This window comes from Beta vulgaris, chromosome 9, assembly GCF_026745355.1.
Source record: "Beta vulgaris subsp. vulgaris cultivar EL10 chromosome 9, EL10.2, whole genome shotgun sequence".
NCBI classification, from domain to species: Eukaryota; Viridiplantae; Streptophyta; class Magnoliopsida; order Caryophyllales; family Amaranthaceae; genus Beta; species Beta vulgaris.
In genome coordinates, this window is record NC_079210.1 from 43952484 (window position 1) to 43969686 (window position 17203).

General features: G+C 31.6%; 1 protein-coding gene across 5 annotated transcripts; it reads left to right on the plus strand.

Annotated features, from left to right (window-relative positions):
- Window positions 1-6627: 6627 nt before the first annotated feature.
- LOC130589971 (uncharacterized) lies at window positions 6628-13939 on the plus strand. 5 transcript variants are annotated; one of them, XR_008967483.1, is made up of 2 exons: window positions 6628-8967; window positions 9739-9959. XR_008967483.1 is itself a non-coding variant. In XM_057391657.1 (2 exons), exon 2 carries the CDS (start codon window positions 13270-13272, stop codon window positions 13807-13809), a length of 540 nt encoding a protein of 179 aa, XP_057247640.1. In that variant the 5' UTR covers window positions 6628-6884; window positions 13218-13269; the 3' UTR covers window positions 13810-13939. The 5 variants fall into 5 exon arrangements, 3 of the variants coding, with proteins under 3 accessions (XP_057247640.1, XP_057247639.1, XP_057247641.1); XR_008967482.1 differs by having other exon boundaries at window positions 6628-6884; XM_057391657.1 differs by lacking the exon at window positions 9739-9959 and adding an exon at window positions 13218-13939 and having other exon boundaries at window positions 6628-6884.
- Window positions 13940-17203: the final 3264 nt, after the last annotated feature.

Consider the following 17203-nt stretch of genomic DNA (forward strand, 5'->3'; position numbering starts at 1 on the left):
GAACTATAATTAGTGGTAGTGATACACACATGCCCGACTATTAGGCTGTGCAAACCGTCCAATAGCACAGGGCCCCGCAACTTCTTAGGACCCCAAATCTGAAAGATAAACAGTATGACACCAATATAGATCAACTATAAAAGCTGGCAGAGTAAGTCTTTGATTTTATTACTCCAAGATTGGAGTCTGAGCATGCGAGTTGGACTCATCTCTCCAACATTTTTACTTACTTTTCCACAATATCCTTTACTTTTTTTTAATTCTTTTTGGTATACTCTTGGAGTCTGAGCATTAGTTCGACTCATCTTCTCAACATTTCTTACTTACTTCTCCACTATTTCCTTTACTCTTTTTTTTTCAATTCCTTAACTGGTTCATCTACTTCATTAAATCATCACATAAATCTTCTTTTTTTTCTTTTTTACTTCCTCAGTTTCGAATTAAATGCAACAATTCCACTTTTTCACTATTCACTTTTATTATAATTTGTGATTTATACATAATGAAAAATATAGTCAAGTGAGATCTTGTTAGATTCGTCCCGTAACGTACTTTCATAACACGTAATTTTTATAATTTTTACTTATATGTAATTATAGATGTTTGTGGCCAAAATAATGCCTTGACAAGCGTAAAAGTGTATTATTTGTTGTATTTAATTCGAAACTGATGAAGTACCTTTTTAGGGTGAGGTAGAAAAATATTAATGTTATCTTTGTAATTAAGTAGAACATTAATAATAGCTTGGTTCTATATTGAGTTGTTATATACGATTTTAAATGAGTTTGAAATTTTGATTTTTCAATTTGCAAGAACATAAATATATAATTGTAATATTGCAAAAAAAATTCATCATATAAGTTGCAAAAAAAAAAGACACTAAGGGTCTAATCCTAAGATTAGAACAGGACCTCCAAAACGTGTAAGACGGCCCTGGATACACACATTTACAACCTTAGTATCCTAATATGCTAATTAAACTTACTACACCCTATTTTTAACATAGTAATCTCAAACTTATGATCTATGAAACGAATACATGCACAATTGCAAATCATTAAAAAACAATAATTATATAATTCTTCATTCTTTTATTTATTATATCCACTTTGACTTTTTACACTGTTTACGCTTCTTATTTTAACAAATATATAATGTACCATAATATCGATAAGACTTGGAAAAAACAATACCCTCCATGCACAAGATAGCAAAAATAAGGATGGTAGGGGACTAGAAGGAAGTTAAACTTAAACCCCCTAAAAAAAGTTTGGTGGGATATGATTCAATGTAAAAAGTACATAAAAAAGAAGATAAGAGGCATGAGGTATCCACAGGAGAAAAAAGATCCGTGAAAGGGAGGTGATATTATGTGGATGAAATCATGGGATCGCCTTTGGTGGGTGAATTGATGGTGATTTGTGGGTCTCCCACATTATTTGATCATCAAGATTGTCATTGGCTTATTTTTTTACTATATTCTCTTTTTTTTTAGTTTCCCATTCTCTTCCTTCTGCTCTTAGTAAAAAGTCAAAAGTCAAGGAAAATGATTGAACTTGCCCATTCTAGCTTTAATTAAAAAGATGGGCTTGTCTCACTCACATTCACACTCTCTCTCCTCTTTCTGTGTTTATTTAGGCCCACCTTACATTAAAAACCTATTGGACCAATCTCATTTAGGGCCTGTTCTCCCCAGCTTATTTTCAGTTCAGTTCAGTTCAGTTCAGTTCAGTTCAGCTCTAATAAGTTCAGTTCAGTTCAGTTCAGCTCCAATAAGTTCAGTTCAGTTCAGTTCAGCTCCAAAAGTTCAGTTCAGCTTCAGATCTCAGTTCACAGCTCTATTCTTCTTATAACCATTTTGTTAAATATTATTATTATTATGTTGGTATAATTTATTTTACTAATTACTATTATATTATTATTATTATTATTATTTAAATATATACATTAACTATTAAGTATTAATTATTATTATTATTATTATTGTTGTTGTTGTTTCTATATATTTTTTTTATTATCATTTACTAATTATTATTACTATATTATTATTAGGAGGAACATGGTTTAGGTCAAAGCACAAATAAACCCACTTTTTTAGCCCATAAACCAATCAAATCGCGTCAAGACGGTTTATGATGTAATTTTCGCGGCCAACCAATCATATTTTTATTACTAAATATTTTTAAATTATTAAATCTAATTATTAAAATAGTAATATTAATTTACTTCTTAGATATTATTGTTATTATATATCATCGTCAAGTATTAATATATTAATACAAATAATATAAAATAATTATTATTAATTATCATTACTATCATTAATTATTATTATTAATTTATGATTATTAATATTATTTATTTATAACTATCATTTAAATATATTCAAAATACTACTATTATTATTATTCATTATTATTACTTATCATTATAATTATTATTTAATATTCATATTATTATTGTTTAAAATATTATTTATATATTTATTACATACAATTTATTTCAATGTAATATAATTCAATTCAATTTAATTCAATTCAATTCAATTCAGTTCAGTTCAGTTCAGTTCAGTTCAGTTCAGTTCAGTTCAGCTCTGATAAGTTCAGTTCAGTTCAGTTCAGCTCCGATAAGTTCAGTTCAGTTCAGTTCAGCTTTGATAAGTTCAGTTCAGTTCAGTTCAGTTCAGCTGTTTTATGCCGAAGAGAACAGGCCCTTAATTCACCTACCTGCTCTACGGCTCTACCTCACAACTTCATACTACTTCATGTAGTATTTTGTTTTTATTCAAACTTCCAATAATATATTTTTTTTATCCATATGAGCCATGAAAGAGGTACAAAGTACAAAGAAGGGATGTGGGAATCGAACCTGTGACCTATCGTTCACAACACCTCAATCTTAACCACTATGGGCCTGTTCTCTTCAGCATAAAAAAGGTGAACTGAACTGAAATGAACTGATCTGAATAGAACTGAACTGAATTGAACTGAACTGAAATGAAATAAATAGTGATATGTGAGAGTAAAAGTATTGTCAAGAGCTAAACTGAACTAAACTAGTCTGAACTGAACTGATATGAACTGAACTGAATTGAATTGAACTGAACTGAATTGAACTGAACTGAAAATAAGCTGGGGAGAACAGACCCTAGGTCAAGACATCCTTGGTTCCAATAATATTATTATAGTACAATTCAAATCATGTTGTTTTGAGCTAAATTAAATTGAATTAAAATCAAGCGAGTTGAACTAAACTTAACTAAATGGAAATAAGTTGAATTAATTTCATAAGAGAAAAATAGATAATTTAAATAAAACTTAAGTAAGTTAAACTAAACTAAACTGAAATTGTACCCAAAATAACACTTAGTACTCATATCTCCCAAGCAACATTGCCTAACTCTTTTTCCTTTTGAGGAAAAACAAGTTGAACAACTTTGGCGAAGAAAGATATATACTACTAAGCTATCAGCTTCAAGTACATATTTTAAGTGGTATTAGTTTGAGAAGTCATAGCAAATTTACACGTTTGGTTTAATAAATGTTTACTTTTACATTTGACAATTCTTTCTAGAAGAGTATTGTTTTTTTTCCAAATACAAAAGAACGACTGAACTCTTATTTTTAATCATTAATTTAAGCTAGTCAAATTGAAACTTCTTAGAACTTTCGTATTTTATGCGACGACACAGTACACATGCACAGAAGAATTGGGTTGGGTCTAGTGATGAGCTCCTATTTTTCTTATAGAAGTCTAGGATTCATTTCGTCTCTTTACTTAAAAGGATGAAAGGATTCGCCTATAAAAAGGATCGTTAAATACATTTTCACCTTTTTATATATTTGAAATCAAGATCTAAATTCTAATACGAAGGAAAGCAACTGAATCTTACTCAAACTGGGGAGAGATGGATAAGTTATTGTTCTCTAGAAAATCTGGCACCAAAATGGCAAAATCTAGAAGAAACACTTGCCAATCAAAACTTCTACTGAGATATTGCAGGACAAATTCAATTTAATTTTTTGAAGTACAACTTAATTATGGCATACATAAACTAAGCCTTCCTCGTACATTAGGAGTAACTTTCTAGACGTGGTCCTTTCTTTGCAGTCCATACGTAGCAAAATGAATGAGTTACCAGAGTTATAAAATCAAGTTTATTTCTTGTGCATTATCACAAGTTTGGTGGGATATTTTGGTTTTTAGGTACATAGTGACGAGTAAGCCTCCAAAATCATGTCATAAGAGATTGAGAAACTTTGAGTAATCGGCAAAAGACTTTAGACGGATAGGAGTATAGGTTAAGCTACATCAAAAACTTCAGAAATGATAAATTTCTAACAAAATTTATGTGTGGACCAACGAAAATGTTAGCTCATTAATAATTGAATGAGCACCAAAAAGCATGAAATTTTCTACCAACTTCTCTGCAATAATAATACTATCTACTCCATCCTCCGTTCCATAATATAATGCTCACTTCTCGTTTTTATCACAGGAATTAAGGAAAATAGATGAAGTAGTAGGATTTCTCAAAAACAATATATGTTATAGGGCTTCTGCTTTTTTCCAACTTGCTCTCGTGTGATTACGACAATCTTGATAAAATTTAAAGATAGAGATTTTCGATTAGTTGATAATTTACTACCTTCATAACTTGTAGTTCCACGTTTAATTTATAAAATTTATGTAGCGCCTTCTACCTTCTTTTCTCTCTTATCTCTCTTCTTCCACGAAACTCTAATTTTATTTTCAAATTATAAGGGGTATCGCTATCCTTTTGAGTAGTGATGATCCCATTTTTTCTTCTTTTGAAAAGAAAATACCTTTTTTTCCCTTCTTGTTACTAGTTTTTTATATTATTATTTATAATAAACTTCAGTCCGACTCTCCACTTACAATCACTTAAATTAACTTTAATTCTACTTCAAAACTACAAAAGATCGATAAACTCTCTCGTACAAGGCTGCATCAGACAACGATGTGAAAAATAAGGGTTTCAGAAGTGTTACATCTCATCAACGGTTGTGGTTTTGCCATATTAAAATTGTACATTATTTCAATTATATATCTATGTGTAGTGTTGACATATACTGTAGATATTGTAACGTCGTGTGATTTTAAATTAATAAGTAAAATTTAATTTTAAAAAAACCTTGTTGTTCCATTGATTTTACTTTTCTGACTTAGCCTCACAAATTTAGTTTCGAACTATTCTATATGTGTTTTTTATTGATTTTTTAAAAACAAGATATCGACTTCTATGAAATAAAATTTCCAGATTGGAGCCAGTTAAACAAACAACGAGTCTAATACTATCACATCTTACTAAACATCCTGTCAAAAAAAAATATATATATATATATATATATATCTTACTAAACATACCCATAAAAAATTTCAAAAAACTACCTTTTATAACCAACTTTTTTCAAAAAACTATCTTTTAAAAATTTTCTTCCAAAAAACTACTTTATATAACAAACTTTTTTAGTATACTACCATTTTACATTTAAATTTAATACTAATCGACAATTGACAATCGACATAGGTGTTGCTGCTAGTGGAGTAGCGAGAAAAGAGAAAAGAAATGAGAGGGGAAGAAAGAAAAACAATTAATTAGCGATTCAATTATTGTGATTTAACCCCATTGATAGTAAAATGGTAGTATATTGAAAGAAATTTGTTATATGAGATATTTTTTTAAATGAAAATTTTTAAAAGATAGTTTTCTAAAAAAAATTGATTATAAAAGGTAATTTTATGAAATTTTCCCAAAAAGATTTGAAATCCTAAATAGACACACAATGACAAAGTAGCAATACCAATTATTGCTTTGGACTGGGAAAGCAGTTTAATTAGTGCCATTGAACGGAGACTTTATAAAGGATGAAGCCATAGCAGGCCCAAAGACCGACCCACCAACTTAAGGGGCCATACTTATATATGGAGAAAAGACCCACATAAAATTTGCGGGATTATATGGAGAAAATTGGGATTTAAGGAACCCAAGATCTTTATACAAATAGTTAATAATCAATTAGTTTAAACCAGCTAATATGATAAGTTATTAGCTATCCACTAGTTTGCCAAACAGAGTTTATATATATATATATATATATATTATATATAATATATATATATATTATATATATATATATATATAGGGTTGGGTTTTAGTGAGAACCCTCTTGTGGTGAGAATCGCGGGAACCACTTAAAATGAGTAAAAACTTCTTAAAATGAGCAAAAAAGTAACAAATGAGCAGAAACATAAAATGAGTAGAAAACATCAAGTTATTAGAAACGTAAAATGTACAAAAATGTAAAAGAAGAAAAACATAAAATGAGCATAAAAAAGTTCAATGAGAAAAAAAAGTAAAATGAGCAAAACATAAAATGAGCAAAAACGTTGATAAATGAGCACAAAATTGTTAAATGAGCAAAATCATAAAATAAGTAAAACAAAAAATGAGCAAAAATGTCATGAAATGATCAAAATCTTCGTAAAATGAGGAAAAATGAGTGGTTCTCACCATAAGGGTGGTTCTCATATGAACTTAAACATATATATATATATATATATTATATATATATATATATATATATATATATATATAGGGGGGAGTTCCTATGAGAACCCTTCTTATAATGAGAACCTATCTTTTAATGAGAACTCACATTTTCAACCCTTAGATTTTAACTAACAGTCTAGATTAAATGCTAATACCACATCTTATCGTTTGCTATACCCATAAAACAATTAAATCTTTTCTCTCTCCTACCCCTTTGTCTTCCCCATATTCTAAGAAGCTCTGGTTTTGTCTTCGTGTTATCACCGCCGGCAAATTCATCAAACAACAATTCTCTCACTGTCTCACAAAAGTATGTTTCACACATTTTTTTATTTTTATTTTTATTTATTTGTCTTATGAAGAAGTAATTTGTCTTATTATTGATCATATTATTTGCTCTGCTTCATGATCATTAATATGTAATTCAAATGTGCAAAATGTGCCACTTATCTAGTCACCGCCGGCAAATCATATTAAAAAGTATGACTCTTGAATTTCTTAATATTATTTGCTCTACTACATATCTACTACACATGTTGCTGCCATTTATAAACTAGGTTGAACTACATGGCTCTACTCATGCCTACATGGTGTACTATGTGTAGTTGTTCTTCACTCAGATGTTGGCTTTAGTGCCTCTTTTGCTCTAAATACTCTGTACATGATTCTTTAGGAATGCTGACTTCTTGTAATCTTCTCTTAAGTTTTTTCTTATACCTCCTTTTTCTCTAAATACTGCTTGTTTATCTACGAAATAAGTAATCCTAATATGTTTAAGCAATTAAGGTAGTGGCATGTATCAATCATAGGAGGTTGTTGCTCAAAATGTCACACCACAAGGTTTTAAGACAACCTATGTAGGAGTCGAACCTACATCCCCTATGCATTTGCATAGTGCTCTACCACTTGAGCTAATAGGTTTTAACAAATATCCAATAAAAGCAACCAATTTTCTATTATACCCTGTCACTTGCCAATGGTTTAGCATTGGAAATCATGCAGCTAATCAACAAAAATCAAATCCAATGCAACAAGATCAAATATATATGATGTAGATGTTGGCTTTGATCAAGAAAAGCAACATGTATACTAGTACCCACTCATCTACTACAATATACTGATTTTTGATCTAGAAAAGCAACCTGTATACTAGTATAGTAGTACCAACTAATCCACTACCTAAAAAACAGTATTATCAATCACCTCTTAAACTAGTGTCAATTTGGCTTGCTTGAAGACGATTATACTAAGCAGGGGATAGATCTCACTATTATATGAAAAAAAAACCAATTTTCTAAATCTTAAAGAACATAGAGAGGTTGAGAAATTAAGTTAACTACTGAAATTAAAATTATGGTGCTACAATAAACAAAAATTATGGATTTGAAACATACCTATTTGAAAAAAAAACGACATGAGATCGCACTATTACCTCAATTTCTGCATCAAAAAAAAAAGACCCTAACATAGTAAAATAAGAATTGAGAGAAATATACTATTTCAAGAAAAGATCGACTGATTCACAAAACCTAAAGGATGAAGATAAGTGAGATTGATTCACTGTCGAATTTGTTGGAGATGTATCTGCATCTGGAGCTACAAATACCAATAAACAAAATGAATTCAGAAATTTAAAGAGAGAGTAGTAAAGGGATAAGGGGATTTTAAGGGGTATGAGAGAGAAAAAAAAGATTTTAGGTGTATTATGGGGTATATGGAACATACTTTTGTGAGAGAATTGTTGTTTGATGAATTTGCCGGCGGTGATAACACGAAGACAAAATCAAAGCTTCTTAGAATATGGGGAAGACAAAGGGGTAGGAGAGAGAAAAGATTTAATTGTTTTATGGGTATAGCAAACGATAAGATGTAGTATTAGCATTTAATCTAGACTGTTAGTTAAAATCTAAGGGTTGAAAATGTGAGTTCTCATTAAAAGATAGGTTCTCATTATAAGAAGGGTTCTCACAGGAACTCCCCCCTATATATATATATATATATATATATATATATATATATTCTTTTATCTTCTGAAACTCAGAAATTTTCTCTCTCCTCTCTCCTTTCTCCTTCGTTTATTCCATATCAAACTTTCCCTCTCCTCTTCTCCTCTCTCCTTTCTCCTTTCTCCTTCTAGGAAAAGAAAACTTGATCATCAGCAAATCCAAGAGAAATTTGCAGAATTTTGAACCATGAAAAACAAAATTCGCTTGAAACTACTTGAGAAAACTTGCCGATTTTCCAATCACAAATCATGCGAGAACAAAAATATAACAATCAATCGAAAACGTAAATTGAAGGAGCGATGCAAGAACGCAAATCGAAAATTCAGAAATCGAGATGAAAATTCGAGTAAGATTTCCTCTGTTAAATGAAATATTTTCATTTAAAAGGTTCGTTTCTAAATTTCATAATCTTTAATTCAATGAATTACATAGGTTTAATTGTTGATTATATGATATTGATAGAAATTTATCAACTTTCATGCATCTGATTCGAGATTGCTTTGCTATTTCGTATGCAACTTCAGAAATGGAAGTATGAATTATTTCATGTTGTATTTTTTCTTTTCAATTTTCAAATTAAAAGTGATTGTACAATTTTGATCTATGGCATTTCTCGAATCTCACCTTTGATTAGGTTCTTCATCCAATTTCATGAATGAAATAGGCTTGTTAATATAGATTGAATGAAATATTTCTTTCAAATTAAAAGTGGTTGTACAATTTTGATCTATGGCATTTCTCGAATCTCACCTTTGATTAGGTTCTTCATCCAATTTCATGAATGAAATAGGCTTGTTAATATAGATTGGATGAATCTAGTAATTTTCAATCGAAATTGCCAAGAGATCTTCATTTTCCATTTCTGAAAACAAGCTTGCTGAGATCTTCATTTTCCATTTCTAAAGAGCTGTGCAAATAAATATCAAGAATGAGAATGTGATATTGGAAGTAAATTCGCTACAGTAAATTGTCCATTGTACATTACTGCTTACTCTGTCCATAATTTCTTGAAAATGTATCCTATAAGTAATTTGATGAACTCTGTGGTTAATTTTTGAATTATTTGCCGTCTTCAAATTCGATCTGTTTGGTTTGGAATTTTGAAAGATCATTCACATTTTTCATAATTAATGTATTTATTTGAATTATTTGTAGCAGATTTTGATTGCACTGGACAAAAATGAAGAGATATGTTTATATCAATGATGATGAATCCATGCATGATTTTTTTTTGACAATCACATATCGAACCAGAAATATACAATTCTTAATTTCTTGTATTCTTATTGATAGTTAATTTGCTTTTTCTTTATCAAGCATTTGTTGTTGCGAAATTGAATGTTATTGCAAGTGTTGATAAATCGAGTTATTGTTGTTTTGATATTTTTTTATAGTTACCTTAGAAGTGGAAGAAGTTACTCTTATAGCATATAAAATTACCCTAAAAGTGCTAAAAGTTACCCTTGAAATATATATAAAATTATCTTAAAATTGCTAAAAGTTACCCTAAAAATGGTAAAAGTTACCCTAAAAATGGTAATAGTTACTCTTATAATAAATAAAGTTATCCTTGAAATATATAGAACTACTCTTAATATAATAAAGTTACCCCAAAACTGAAAAAAGTTACCCTAAAAGTGTTAAAAGTTACCCTAAAGGGGTTAAAAGTTACCCTTGTTTCCAGTTTTCAGATTAAGAGGTGTTTTCAGCGGATCCTATCCCTATATATATATATATATATATATATGGGTCTCCTTTCGGGAACCCATGGTAAGATGAATTTCCTCTAGGCTGCCCTTATACGTGTCACTCACCCAGAGACCCAACAAGCTCCACTAAACTAGGTTCAAGGTATAATGGGTCATCTCTAAAAGATAAGGCCCAAATGAATCAGCCCACTAAAGGCAAGCTCGCTTAACTCATCAACCTCTTTAACCATTTTACGACCGAAAACGTAGCCTAACTTCACAAGCCCAATTAAGGCTCAAAGCCGTACTATCATACTATGTGATCCAGCTCAACCTGAATTGAGTCACAGGACCATTCCCCAATAATATATAATGGACTAAGGTCTATGTATGAGTCCATGTCCCTCTTATATGGATCCCCCTTTCTCTTACATATAGCTAGGGTTGGTAATGAGTCGGGTTGGGTCAAAATCAGGTTGGATTGACGGGTTAACGGGTTGAGAATTCCTTAACCCAACGTCCCAACCCAACCCAACCTGTTAACTTAAACAGATTGGGAATTATAATCCAACACAACCTTATGATAAACTGGTCAACCTTCAGGTCAACCCGTTTAATTTTTTCGTATCATTTCTAGAAAAAAATAAAACAACAAAAATATATTATAAACCAACAGTAGTCAACAACTTAACATTAAGCCATTACATACCCATATGCTAGATATTGTTCAAAATCAACCCAAACCCAACCCAATCCAACTGTTGTTCAAAATCAACACCATTACAACTCCATAATCAATTTATTGGACCTGATTGAACCTGATTGGAACTTATTGGACCTGATTGACCTTATTGGGCCTTATTGGAACTTATTGACCCTGATTGAAACTTATTAGACCTTATTGGACCTGATTGAAACTTATTAGACCTTATTGAACCTGATTGAAACTTATTTGACCTTATTAGACAAAACATTGACCATGAATAACATAAATATTACCACTAACGTAAATACTACCCTCAAAATTTTTTATGGAATAATAATTATTATAATTCGTCCTTTAAAATAATAATTATTAATTATCTCTTATGATAATTAATTTAACAAAAAAATTACTATTATATATTTGCTTATACATAACTTTCATCACTAATATATCTAATAGTGTTGTTTTAATTTTATAAAACACTAGTAGAAAATCAAAAAATTAAATTTATAAAATACTAGTAGTTACTAATCTAAGCTGAGCAAAAGGCAGTGAACTTTCATTGTAAAGGGCTTGATTATGGGCCTGATTCTCCTTTTCCTAATCAATGAAAATAAGCTGAACATTTATTGCTAACAACAATCCTTCATTCATTTCTTCAGCTTTCTTCACCTTTCATTTATTTGAATGTTACTAGAAGAAAGAGAAAAAAATGTTCAAAGTCACAGTAGCTTCAACACCTCTCAGATTTCTTCTCATTACTTCTCCTTTCTTCTCCTTTCTTCCTTCTGTTTTTTCTTTTTTTTGTTCAAAACCTGCATAACACGAAGCCATTCTTCGTCCTTCAATTCTTCACCTGAGCAGCTTGTGAGCCGTACGTCGCGCCTAGGGGTGGCAGGTGGGTATAATTTGGCGGGTTTCGCACCGCATCCGCCCCAGTTGGGGCGGGTATGGATATGACTTTGGTGGGTAGTGGTGGGTATGGATACGAAAAGTCAAATCCGCCATGGGTGGTGGGTAGGTGGTGGATATGAGGTCACATCCGCCCCAAATCCACCCCCCCGCCCAATATCCGCCCGCCCCGCCCCTATCCATCCGCCCCGTATAATATTTACTAATTTATCCTTTATAAAATAAAGAATTATGTTCATAAATCTAAAAAATTGTAAAAAATAATTAAGAAATATGAATACTAAGAATGTGTATTTTGTTTTCTTTGAAATTGATGTTTGTAATAACTAATTTATATAATAGATTATATATAGAAAATAATCAGGTGGGCGGGTGGAAAATCCACCTAGGTGATGGGCGGGTATAAGTGGGTAATGGATATCCACTTGGGTGGTGGAGCGGGTGTGGGTATAACCTTATACCCACGTGGGCGGAGGTGGATATGGAAACTTGTACCCGCTATGGTTGGCGGGTAGGTGGTGGGTATGGAAAATTTAGGTGGAGGTGGGTGTGGATTTAGGGGTATCCGCATCCGCCCCGCCCATTTGCCATCCCTAGTCGCGCCTGTGCATTCCAGTTTTCACCACCATTGCCACCTACTGTCTGGATCTGAGGTACTTTCTTTTATATTTCTGTGATGGTTAATATTAATTGTTAGTGCATTTTAATTGTTAGAGAATTCTAATTGTTCTATGTGCGAATTTCAATTGTTAATGGTGAGGTTCATTATACTTTTGAGGGAGAAGTCTTGCATTTTTTATTGTACAGTGAGGTTCATTCTATTTTTGAGGGAGAAATAATCTTGCATGTTGAGATGTAAATGAATCTTATATTAATCAGAAGAAAAGTTTCTTCGAGCATCAGATATTATAAAAGTTTCTATTTTTTTTTCGAATATACTATCAAGCAATTACGACGGTAGTTGTATATCCAAAATTGTATATTATTGTAAATTACGATTGTAGACAAATTGAGTTGTACAAACTCTTGAGTTAGGTTGAAAGCTTGGATTTGAGCTCAGTTTGTGCTCAACTCTTAAATAAGCTTGAATGTATGTGAATTGTAAAGTACATAGCTCAGATATGTCTGGCTCCTTTTACATTGCTAGTTATTGGTGATTTTGTTTGCATAAATTTTGTAGGGGTTGTTCTGTGATGGTTAATCATCACAGAAATATGATTTTTTTTTGTGATGGTTAATCATCACAAAAATATGAATGAGTTCGTAAAAATATGAATGAGCTTCTTGTTCTTTTGATATGCTTTTCATGTACATTTGTGTCGGGTTCGAAGGAAGTGCACATGACACAGCGGTTTTGAGGCATTGTTTAAGCGGTTTGTGCACATGTTCACAGGAAAATATTATTTGGTTGACTCTGGATATCCAAATTCTACCGGGTATTTGAGTCCATATCAAGAGAAAGGTTTGAGAGTTCATACTCCTGAATTTAGGAATGGTCCTCCACCAAAGGGAAAGTTAGAGCATTTTAATTATCGACATTCTTTATTACGTGAGACTGTTGAAAGAATTTTTGGTGTACTAAAAAATAGATGGAAGATTCTAAGAATGATGCCGAAGATGGATGATGCTTACCAGTTGGATATCATCGTGGCAACATGCACGCTACATAATTTTATTCGTTTACATGATTTAGGTATTCCAGTTTCGCAAGTAGTTGAAACCATGGAACCAAGAGCTGATTTAAATTTGACTGACAAGACGAGAACAAAGAATATGGAGATAACTCGGGCGAAAATTGCAGATGAAATATGGTTGGCTGTTGATGAAGAAAACGTATTGATTGAAGAAGATGATGTAGAAGATGAAGAAAGATACTCCGATGAAGAAAGATACTCCAGTGATGATAATGAAGCAATTAATTGATAACATTTATATCTTTCATAGTTATTAGTAACGAAAACATGTTATCTCTAGTTATTTAAAGACGAATTGCAAAATATTGTAATTATAATAATTATTATTATTATTTCACCATGATTATAATATTATTCAATAGCAATATGAATAATCAAATAATAGACAATAATACAAGTATAATACTATACATTGTGGTACTTTAATAAAAAATTCTAATAATAACATAATCAGCTAATAGTAATATGAATAATAAAATAATAGACATAATACAAATAAATAATAAAAATAATAGACATAATACAAATAAATAATAAAATAATATACACTAATACAAGTATAATACTATATGATCATTGTGGTACTTTATTTAAAATTCTAATAATAACATAATCCGCTAATAGTGATATGAAATTATGAATAACAAAATAGTGGACAATAATACAAACGTTTATTAAACATTGACTATTTTGACCTTATTGGACCTTATTAGACCTGATTGGAACTTATTGGACCTTATTAGATCTGATTGGAACTTATTGCACCTGATTGAAACTTATTGGACCTTATTAGACCTTATTGGAACTTATTGCATTTATTAGACCTTATTGCAACTTATCTGAACTTATCTGAACTTACCTGAACTTATTGGACCTGAAGCTTAATTTTTTAAGTTGAACAGAACGCACCCTTAGTGTTTTTTACCTTTTTACTTTCTATATGGACTAGTCCAATTTTTTTAAACTTTAAAATGAGTTAAATTTTTATGTTGTTTTCATAAATGGGTTAAACGGGTTGAAAATCAAGTTGAAATTTTTAACCTGACCCAACCCATTTAATTAAATGCATTGGGCCAGATCGACCCATTTAATTAAAAGCAACCAACCCATTATTAATGGGTTGGGTTCGGATCGAGTTGACGGGTTGGGTAATATTTTGTCAACACTACATACAGCTACACTACATACAGCTACACCCTCTGTTTTTTTATTGTTCTCAATTATAATCTTGACACTATTCATAATTAGAGAGAATCTTCTCAATTAGTACATTATTAATGCTCAATCGTTATAATTTTTACTAATATATAATGAAAAATGTTTAAGTACAAAAATATGTATTTGGAGATGCGCATAGGAAAATGAGAAAGATAAAAAAACTGAAAAAATACTATATAAATACCAACAACCACCATTAAGTAAAAAAAATCTCCCTAAATCTATCTCATCCATTTTTCTATCTCAAATTCCCGAAAGTTTCTCTCATTCATTTTTTCTCTCTCCTCAAATCCCCCAAAACCACTCCAAAAACCACTCTCATCTAGTTTTTCTCTCCTCTAAACCTCAAAACCTCCTTAAAATCCATAAAGACAACTCAGATTTTTCAAAAAAATAGCAAAATATAGTAAAATTAAAGTAGAAAAATAAGATTTCATATCAAATAAATCTTTACATTCGCAAGCAAAATTCAACGTTTGATCATGAAAAATATACAAATAATAAAAAAAAAAGAAAAATAAAGGCAATTTAATGTAAGAAAATTTGTCAAAAATAATCTTTTAAATACAAGTTTTTGCAAGGGGTAACTTTTTTTAAAAATCTAGCAATATAAGACCTTAAAAATATTTTTTTTGCGAGAAACAACCTTGATCATTATCATTATTCAATAATTTTGCGGCTTCGACTCACTTAAACCAAACATGGCAAGGCACGTAATCCACATATCTTATGTTTCAACCAATTTTCCTTCATATACTGGTGAAGTCAACGTCGGAAAATACTTGGTCAATGTCTAAATATGGAGAAAAACAGGATTGAAACATAAGAGATGTAGTTTACGTGCACTCCACATAATTGGTGTGAACGAGACAACTCTGGAAAATACTTTGTCAATGCCGAAAAATGGGTCGAGGTTATTCCTCGAAAAATATTTTCTTTTTAAGGTCTTCTTTTGCCAATTTTTTTAAAAGGTTGTTTCTCGCAAATACTCTGTATTAAAAAGGTTGTTTTTGACAAATTTCCTACAGAGTACACAACAAGTAGATAATCTTGTACTAGATACTTCCTCCGTTTTTTAATAAGTGACACAGAGAGAAAGGGCACACTTCTTAAGAAATTTAGAGAGAGAAAGTTGGGAACCATAATTAAGAAATAAAGATAAGTACATTAAATAACTTAATCACCACACTAAACTAATTTGCCTCACCAAAACTACTACCAGACCCAAGCACCTTAGCCACCTCAAGCCAAGCACCCCCCGCAACCGCAACCCGACAACCACCACTGCCACCTCAACCCAACCACCACCGCCGCCTCAACCCAACCACCATTGTTGCCGCCTCCTACCCAACCAACACCACCACCACCTCAACCCAACCACCATTACTACCGGCTCCAACCCAACCACCACCACCGCCACCTCAACCCAACCACCATTGTTGTCGCCTCCAATCCAACCACCATCGCCGTCTCAACCCAAATACTAATTTCCACCGTCTATTGTCGTTGCATACATCATCCTTCACTTTCACCTTGATCTAAAGATTGCTACCACAAACACCACCCACAGACCACGACAAAATTACCCAGAAATATCTCTCTCTTTAAAACCCCATAAATCTCAGTTTCTTCTCTTTCATCTTCCACCACTACTCCGGCATTGGCCACTTTTCGTGGCTTTGATCCCGAAATTTTTCTTTTGAAATTAAAAGAGAACAAAAATAAACAAAATCCATACAATATGTAGATCTACAAAAACTCGAAGCATACCAAACAATTTTAGCAATTTTTGTACCACCAACTACCTCCCTAAAAACAAATTACTATATTTTCTCAACCATCATTTTCGTTTTTGGGTTTACGAGGAGAGAGAGAATGAATGGTTGTTCAGTTTTTGAGGGGAGACAAGAGAGAGAGTGTGCGCAAAAGGACAGTGGTCGAACGGTGGTGGCAAGGATGGTTAAGAGAGAGAGGTAAGGGGGTTTTGATTGAGGAGAAAGAAGATGTGTGCGTGGTTGAATGGCAGTGAGCCGGAAAAAGTGATGGTGGTTGAGATGAGAGAAGATAAAGGGGTGAGAGAAGAGGAAGATGGTGGTTGTGTTTATGCTAAAATTTGCCTCTTACAACAGAATTAAAGTTAGGGACGATTTAACCAGATTGTGAGTATGACAATGCAAGAGATGAATACAAAAGGGATTAAAGGGAAGAACACAAAGAAATGGTGACGCGGAAAACCCCAATGAAAGTGGGTAAAAACCGCGGGTGGAAATGGTTCCACCAATATTGTAATATCCCAAAATTTTAAACATGTTTATTAAAGTAATTAAAAAGGTGAAATCGTTCACTTAATAATTATTTTAGTTAAGTAAGTCTAACTATGTTTTATTTATTTTTAAGCTTTTAAA

Excerpts from the sequence above, each read along its gene's own strand:
- LOC130589971 (XM_057391656.1), top strand. The coding sequence starts at position 8,946 with ATGAAATATTTTCATTTAAAAG. Across the intron at positions 8,968-13,279 it reads GAAATATTTTCATTTAAAAG|GAAAATATTATTTGGTTGAC; the intron begins GTTCGTTTCTAA and ends ACATGTTCACAG.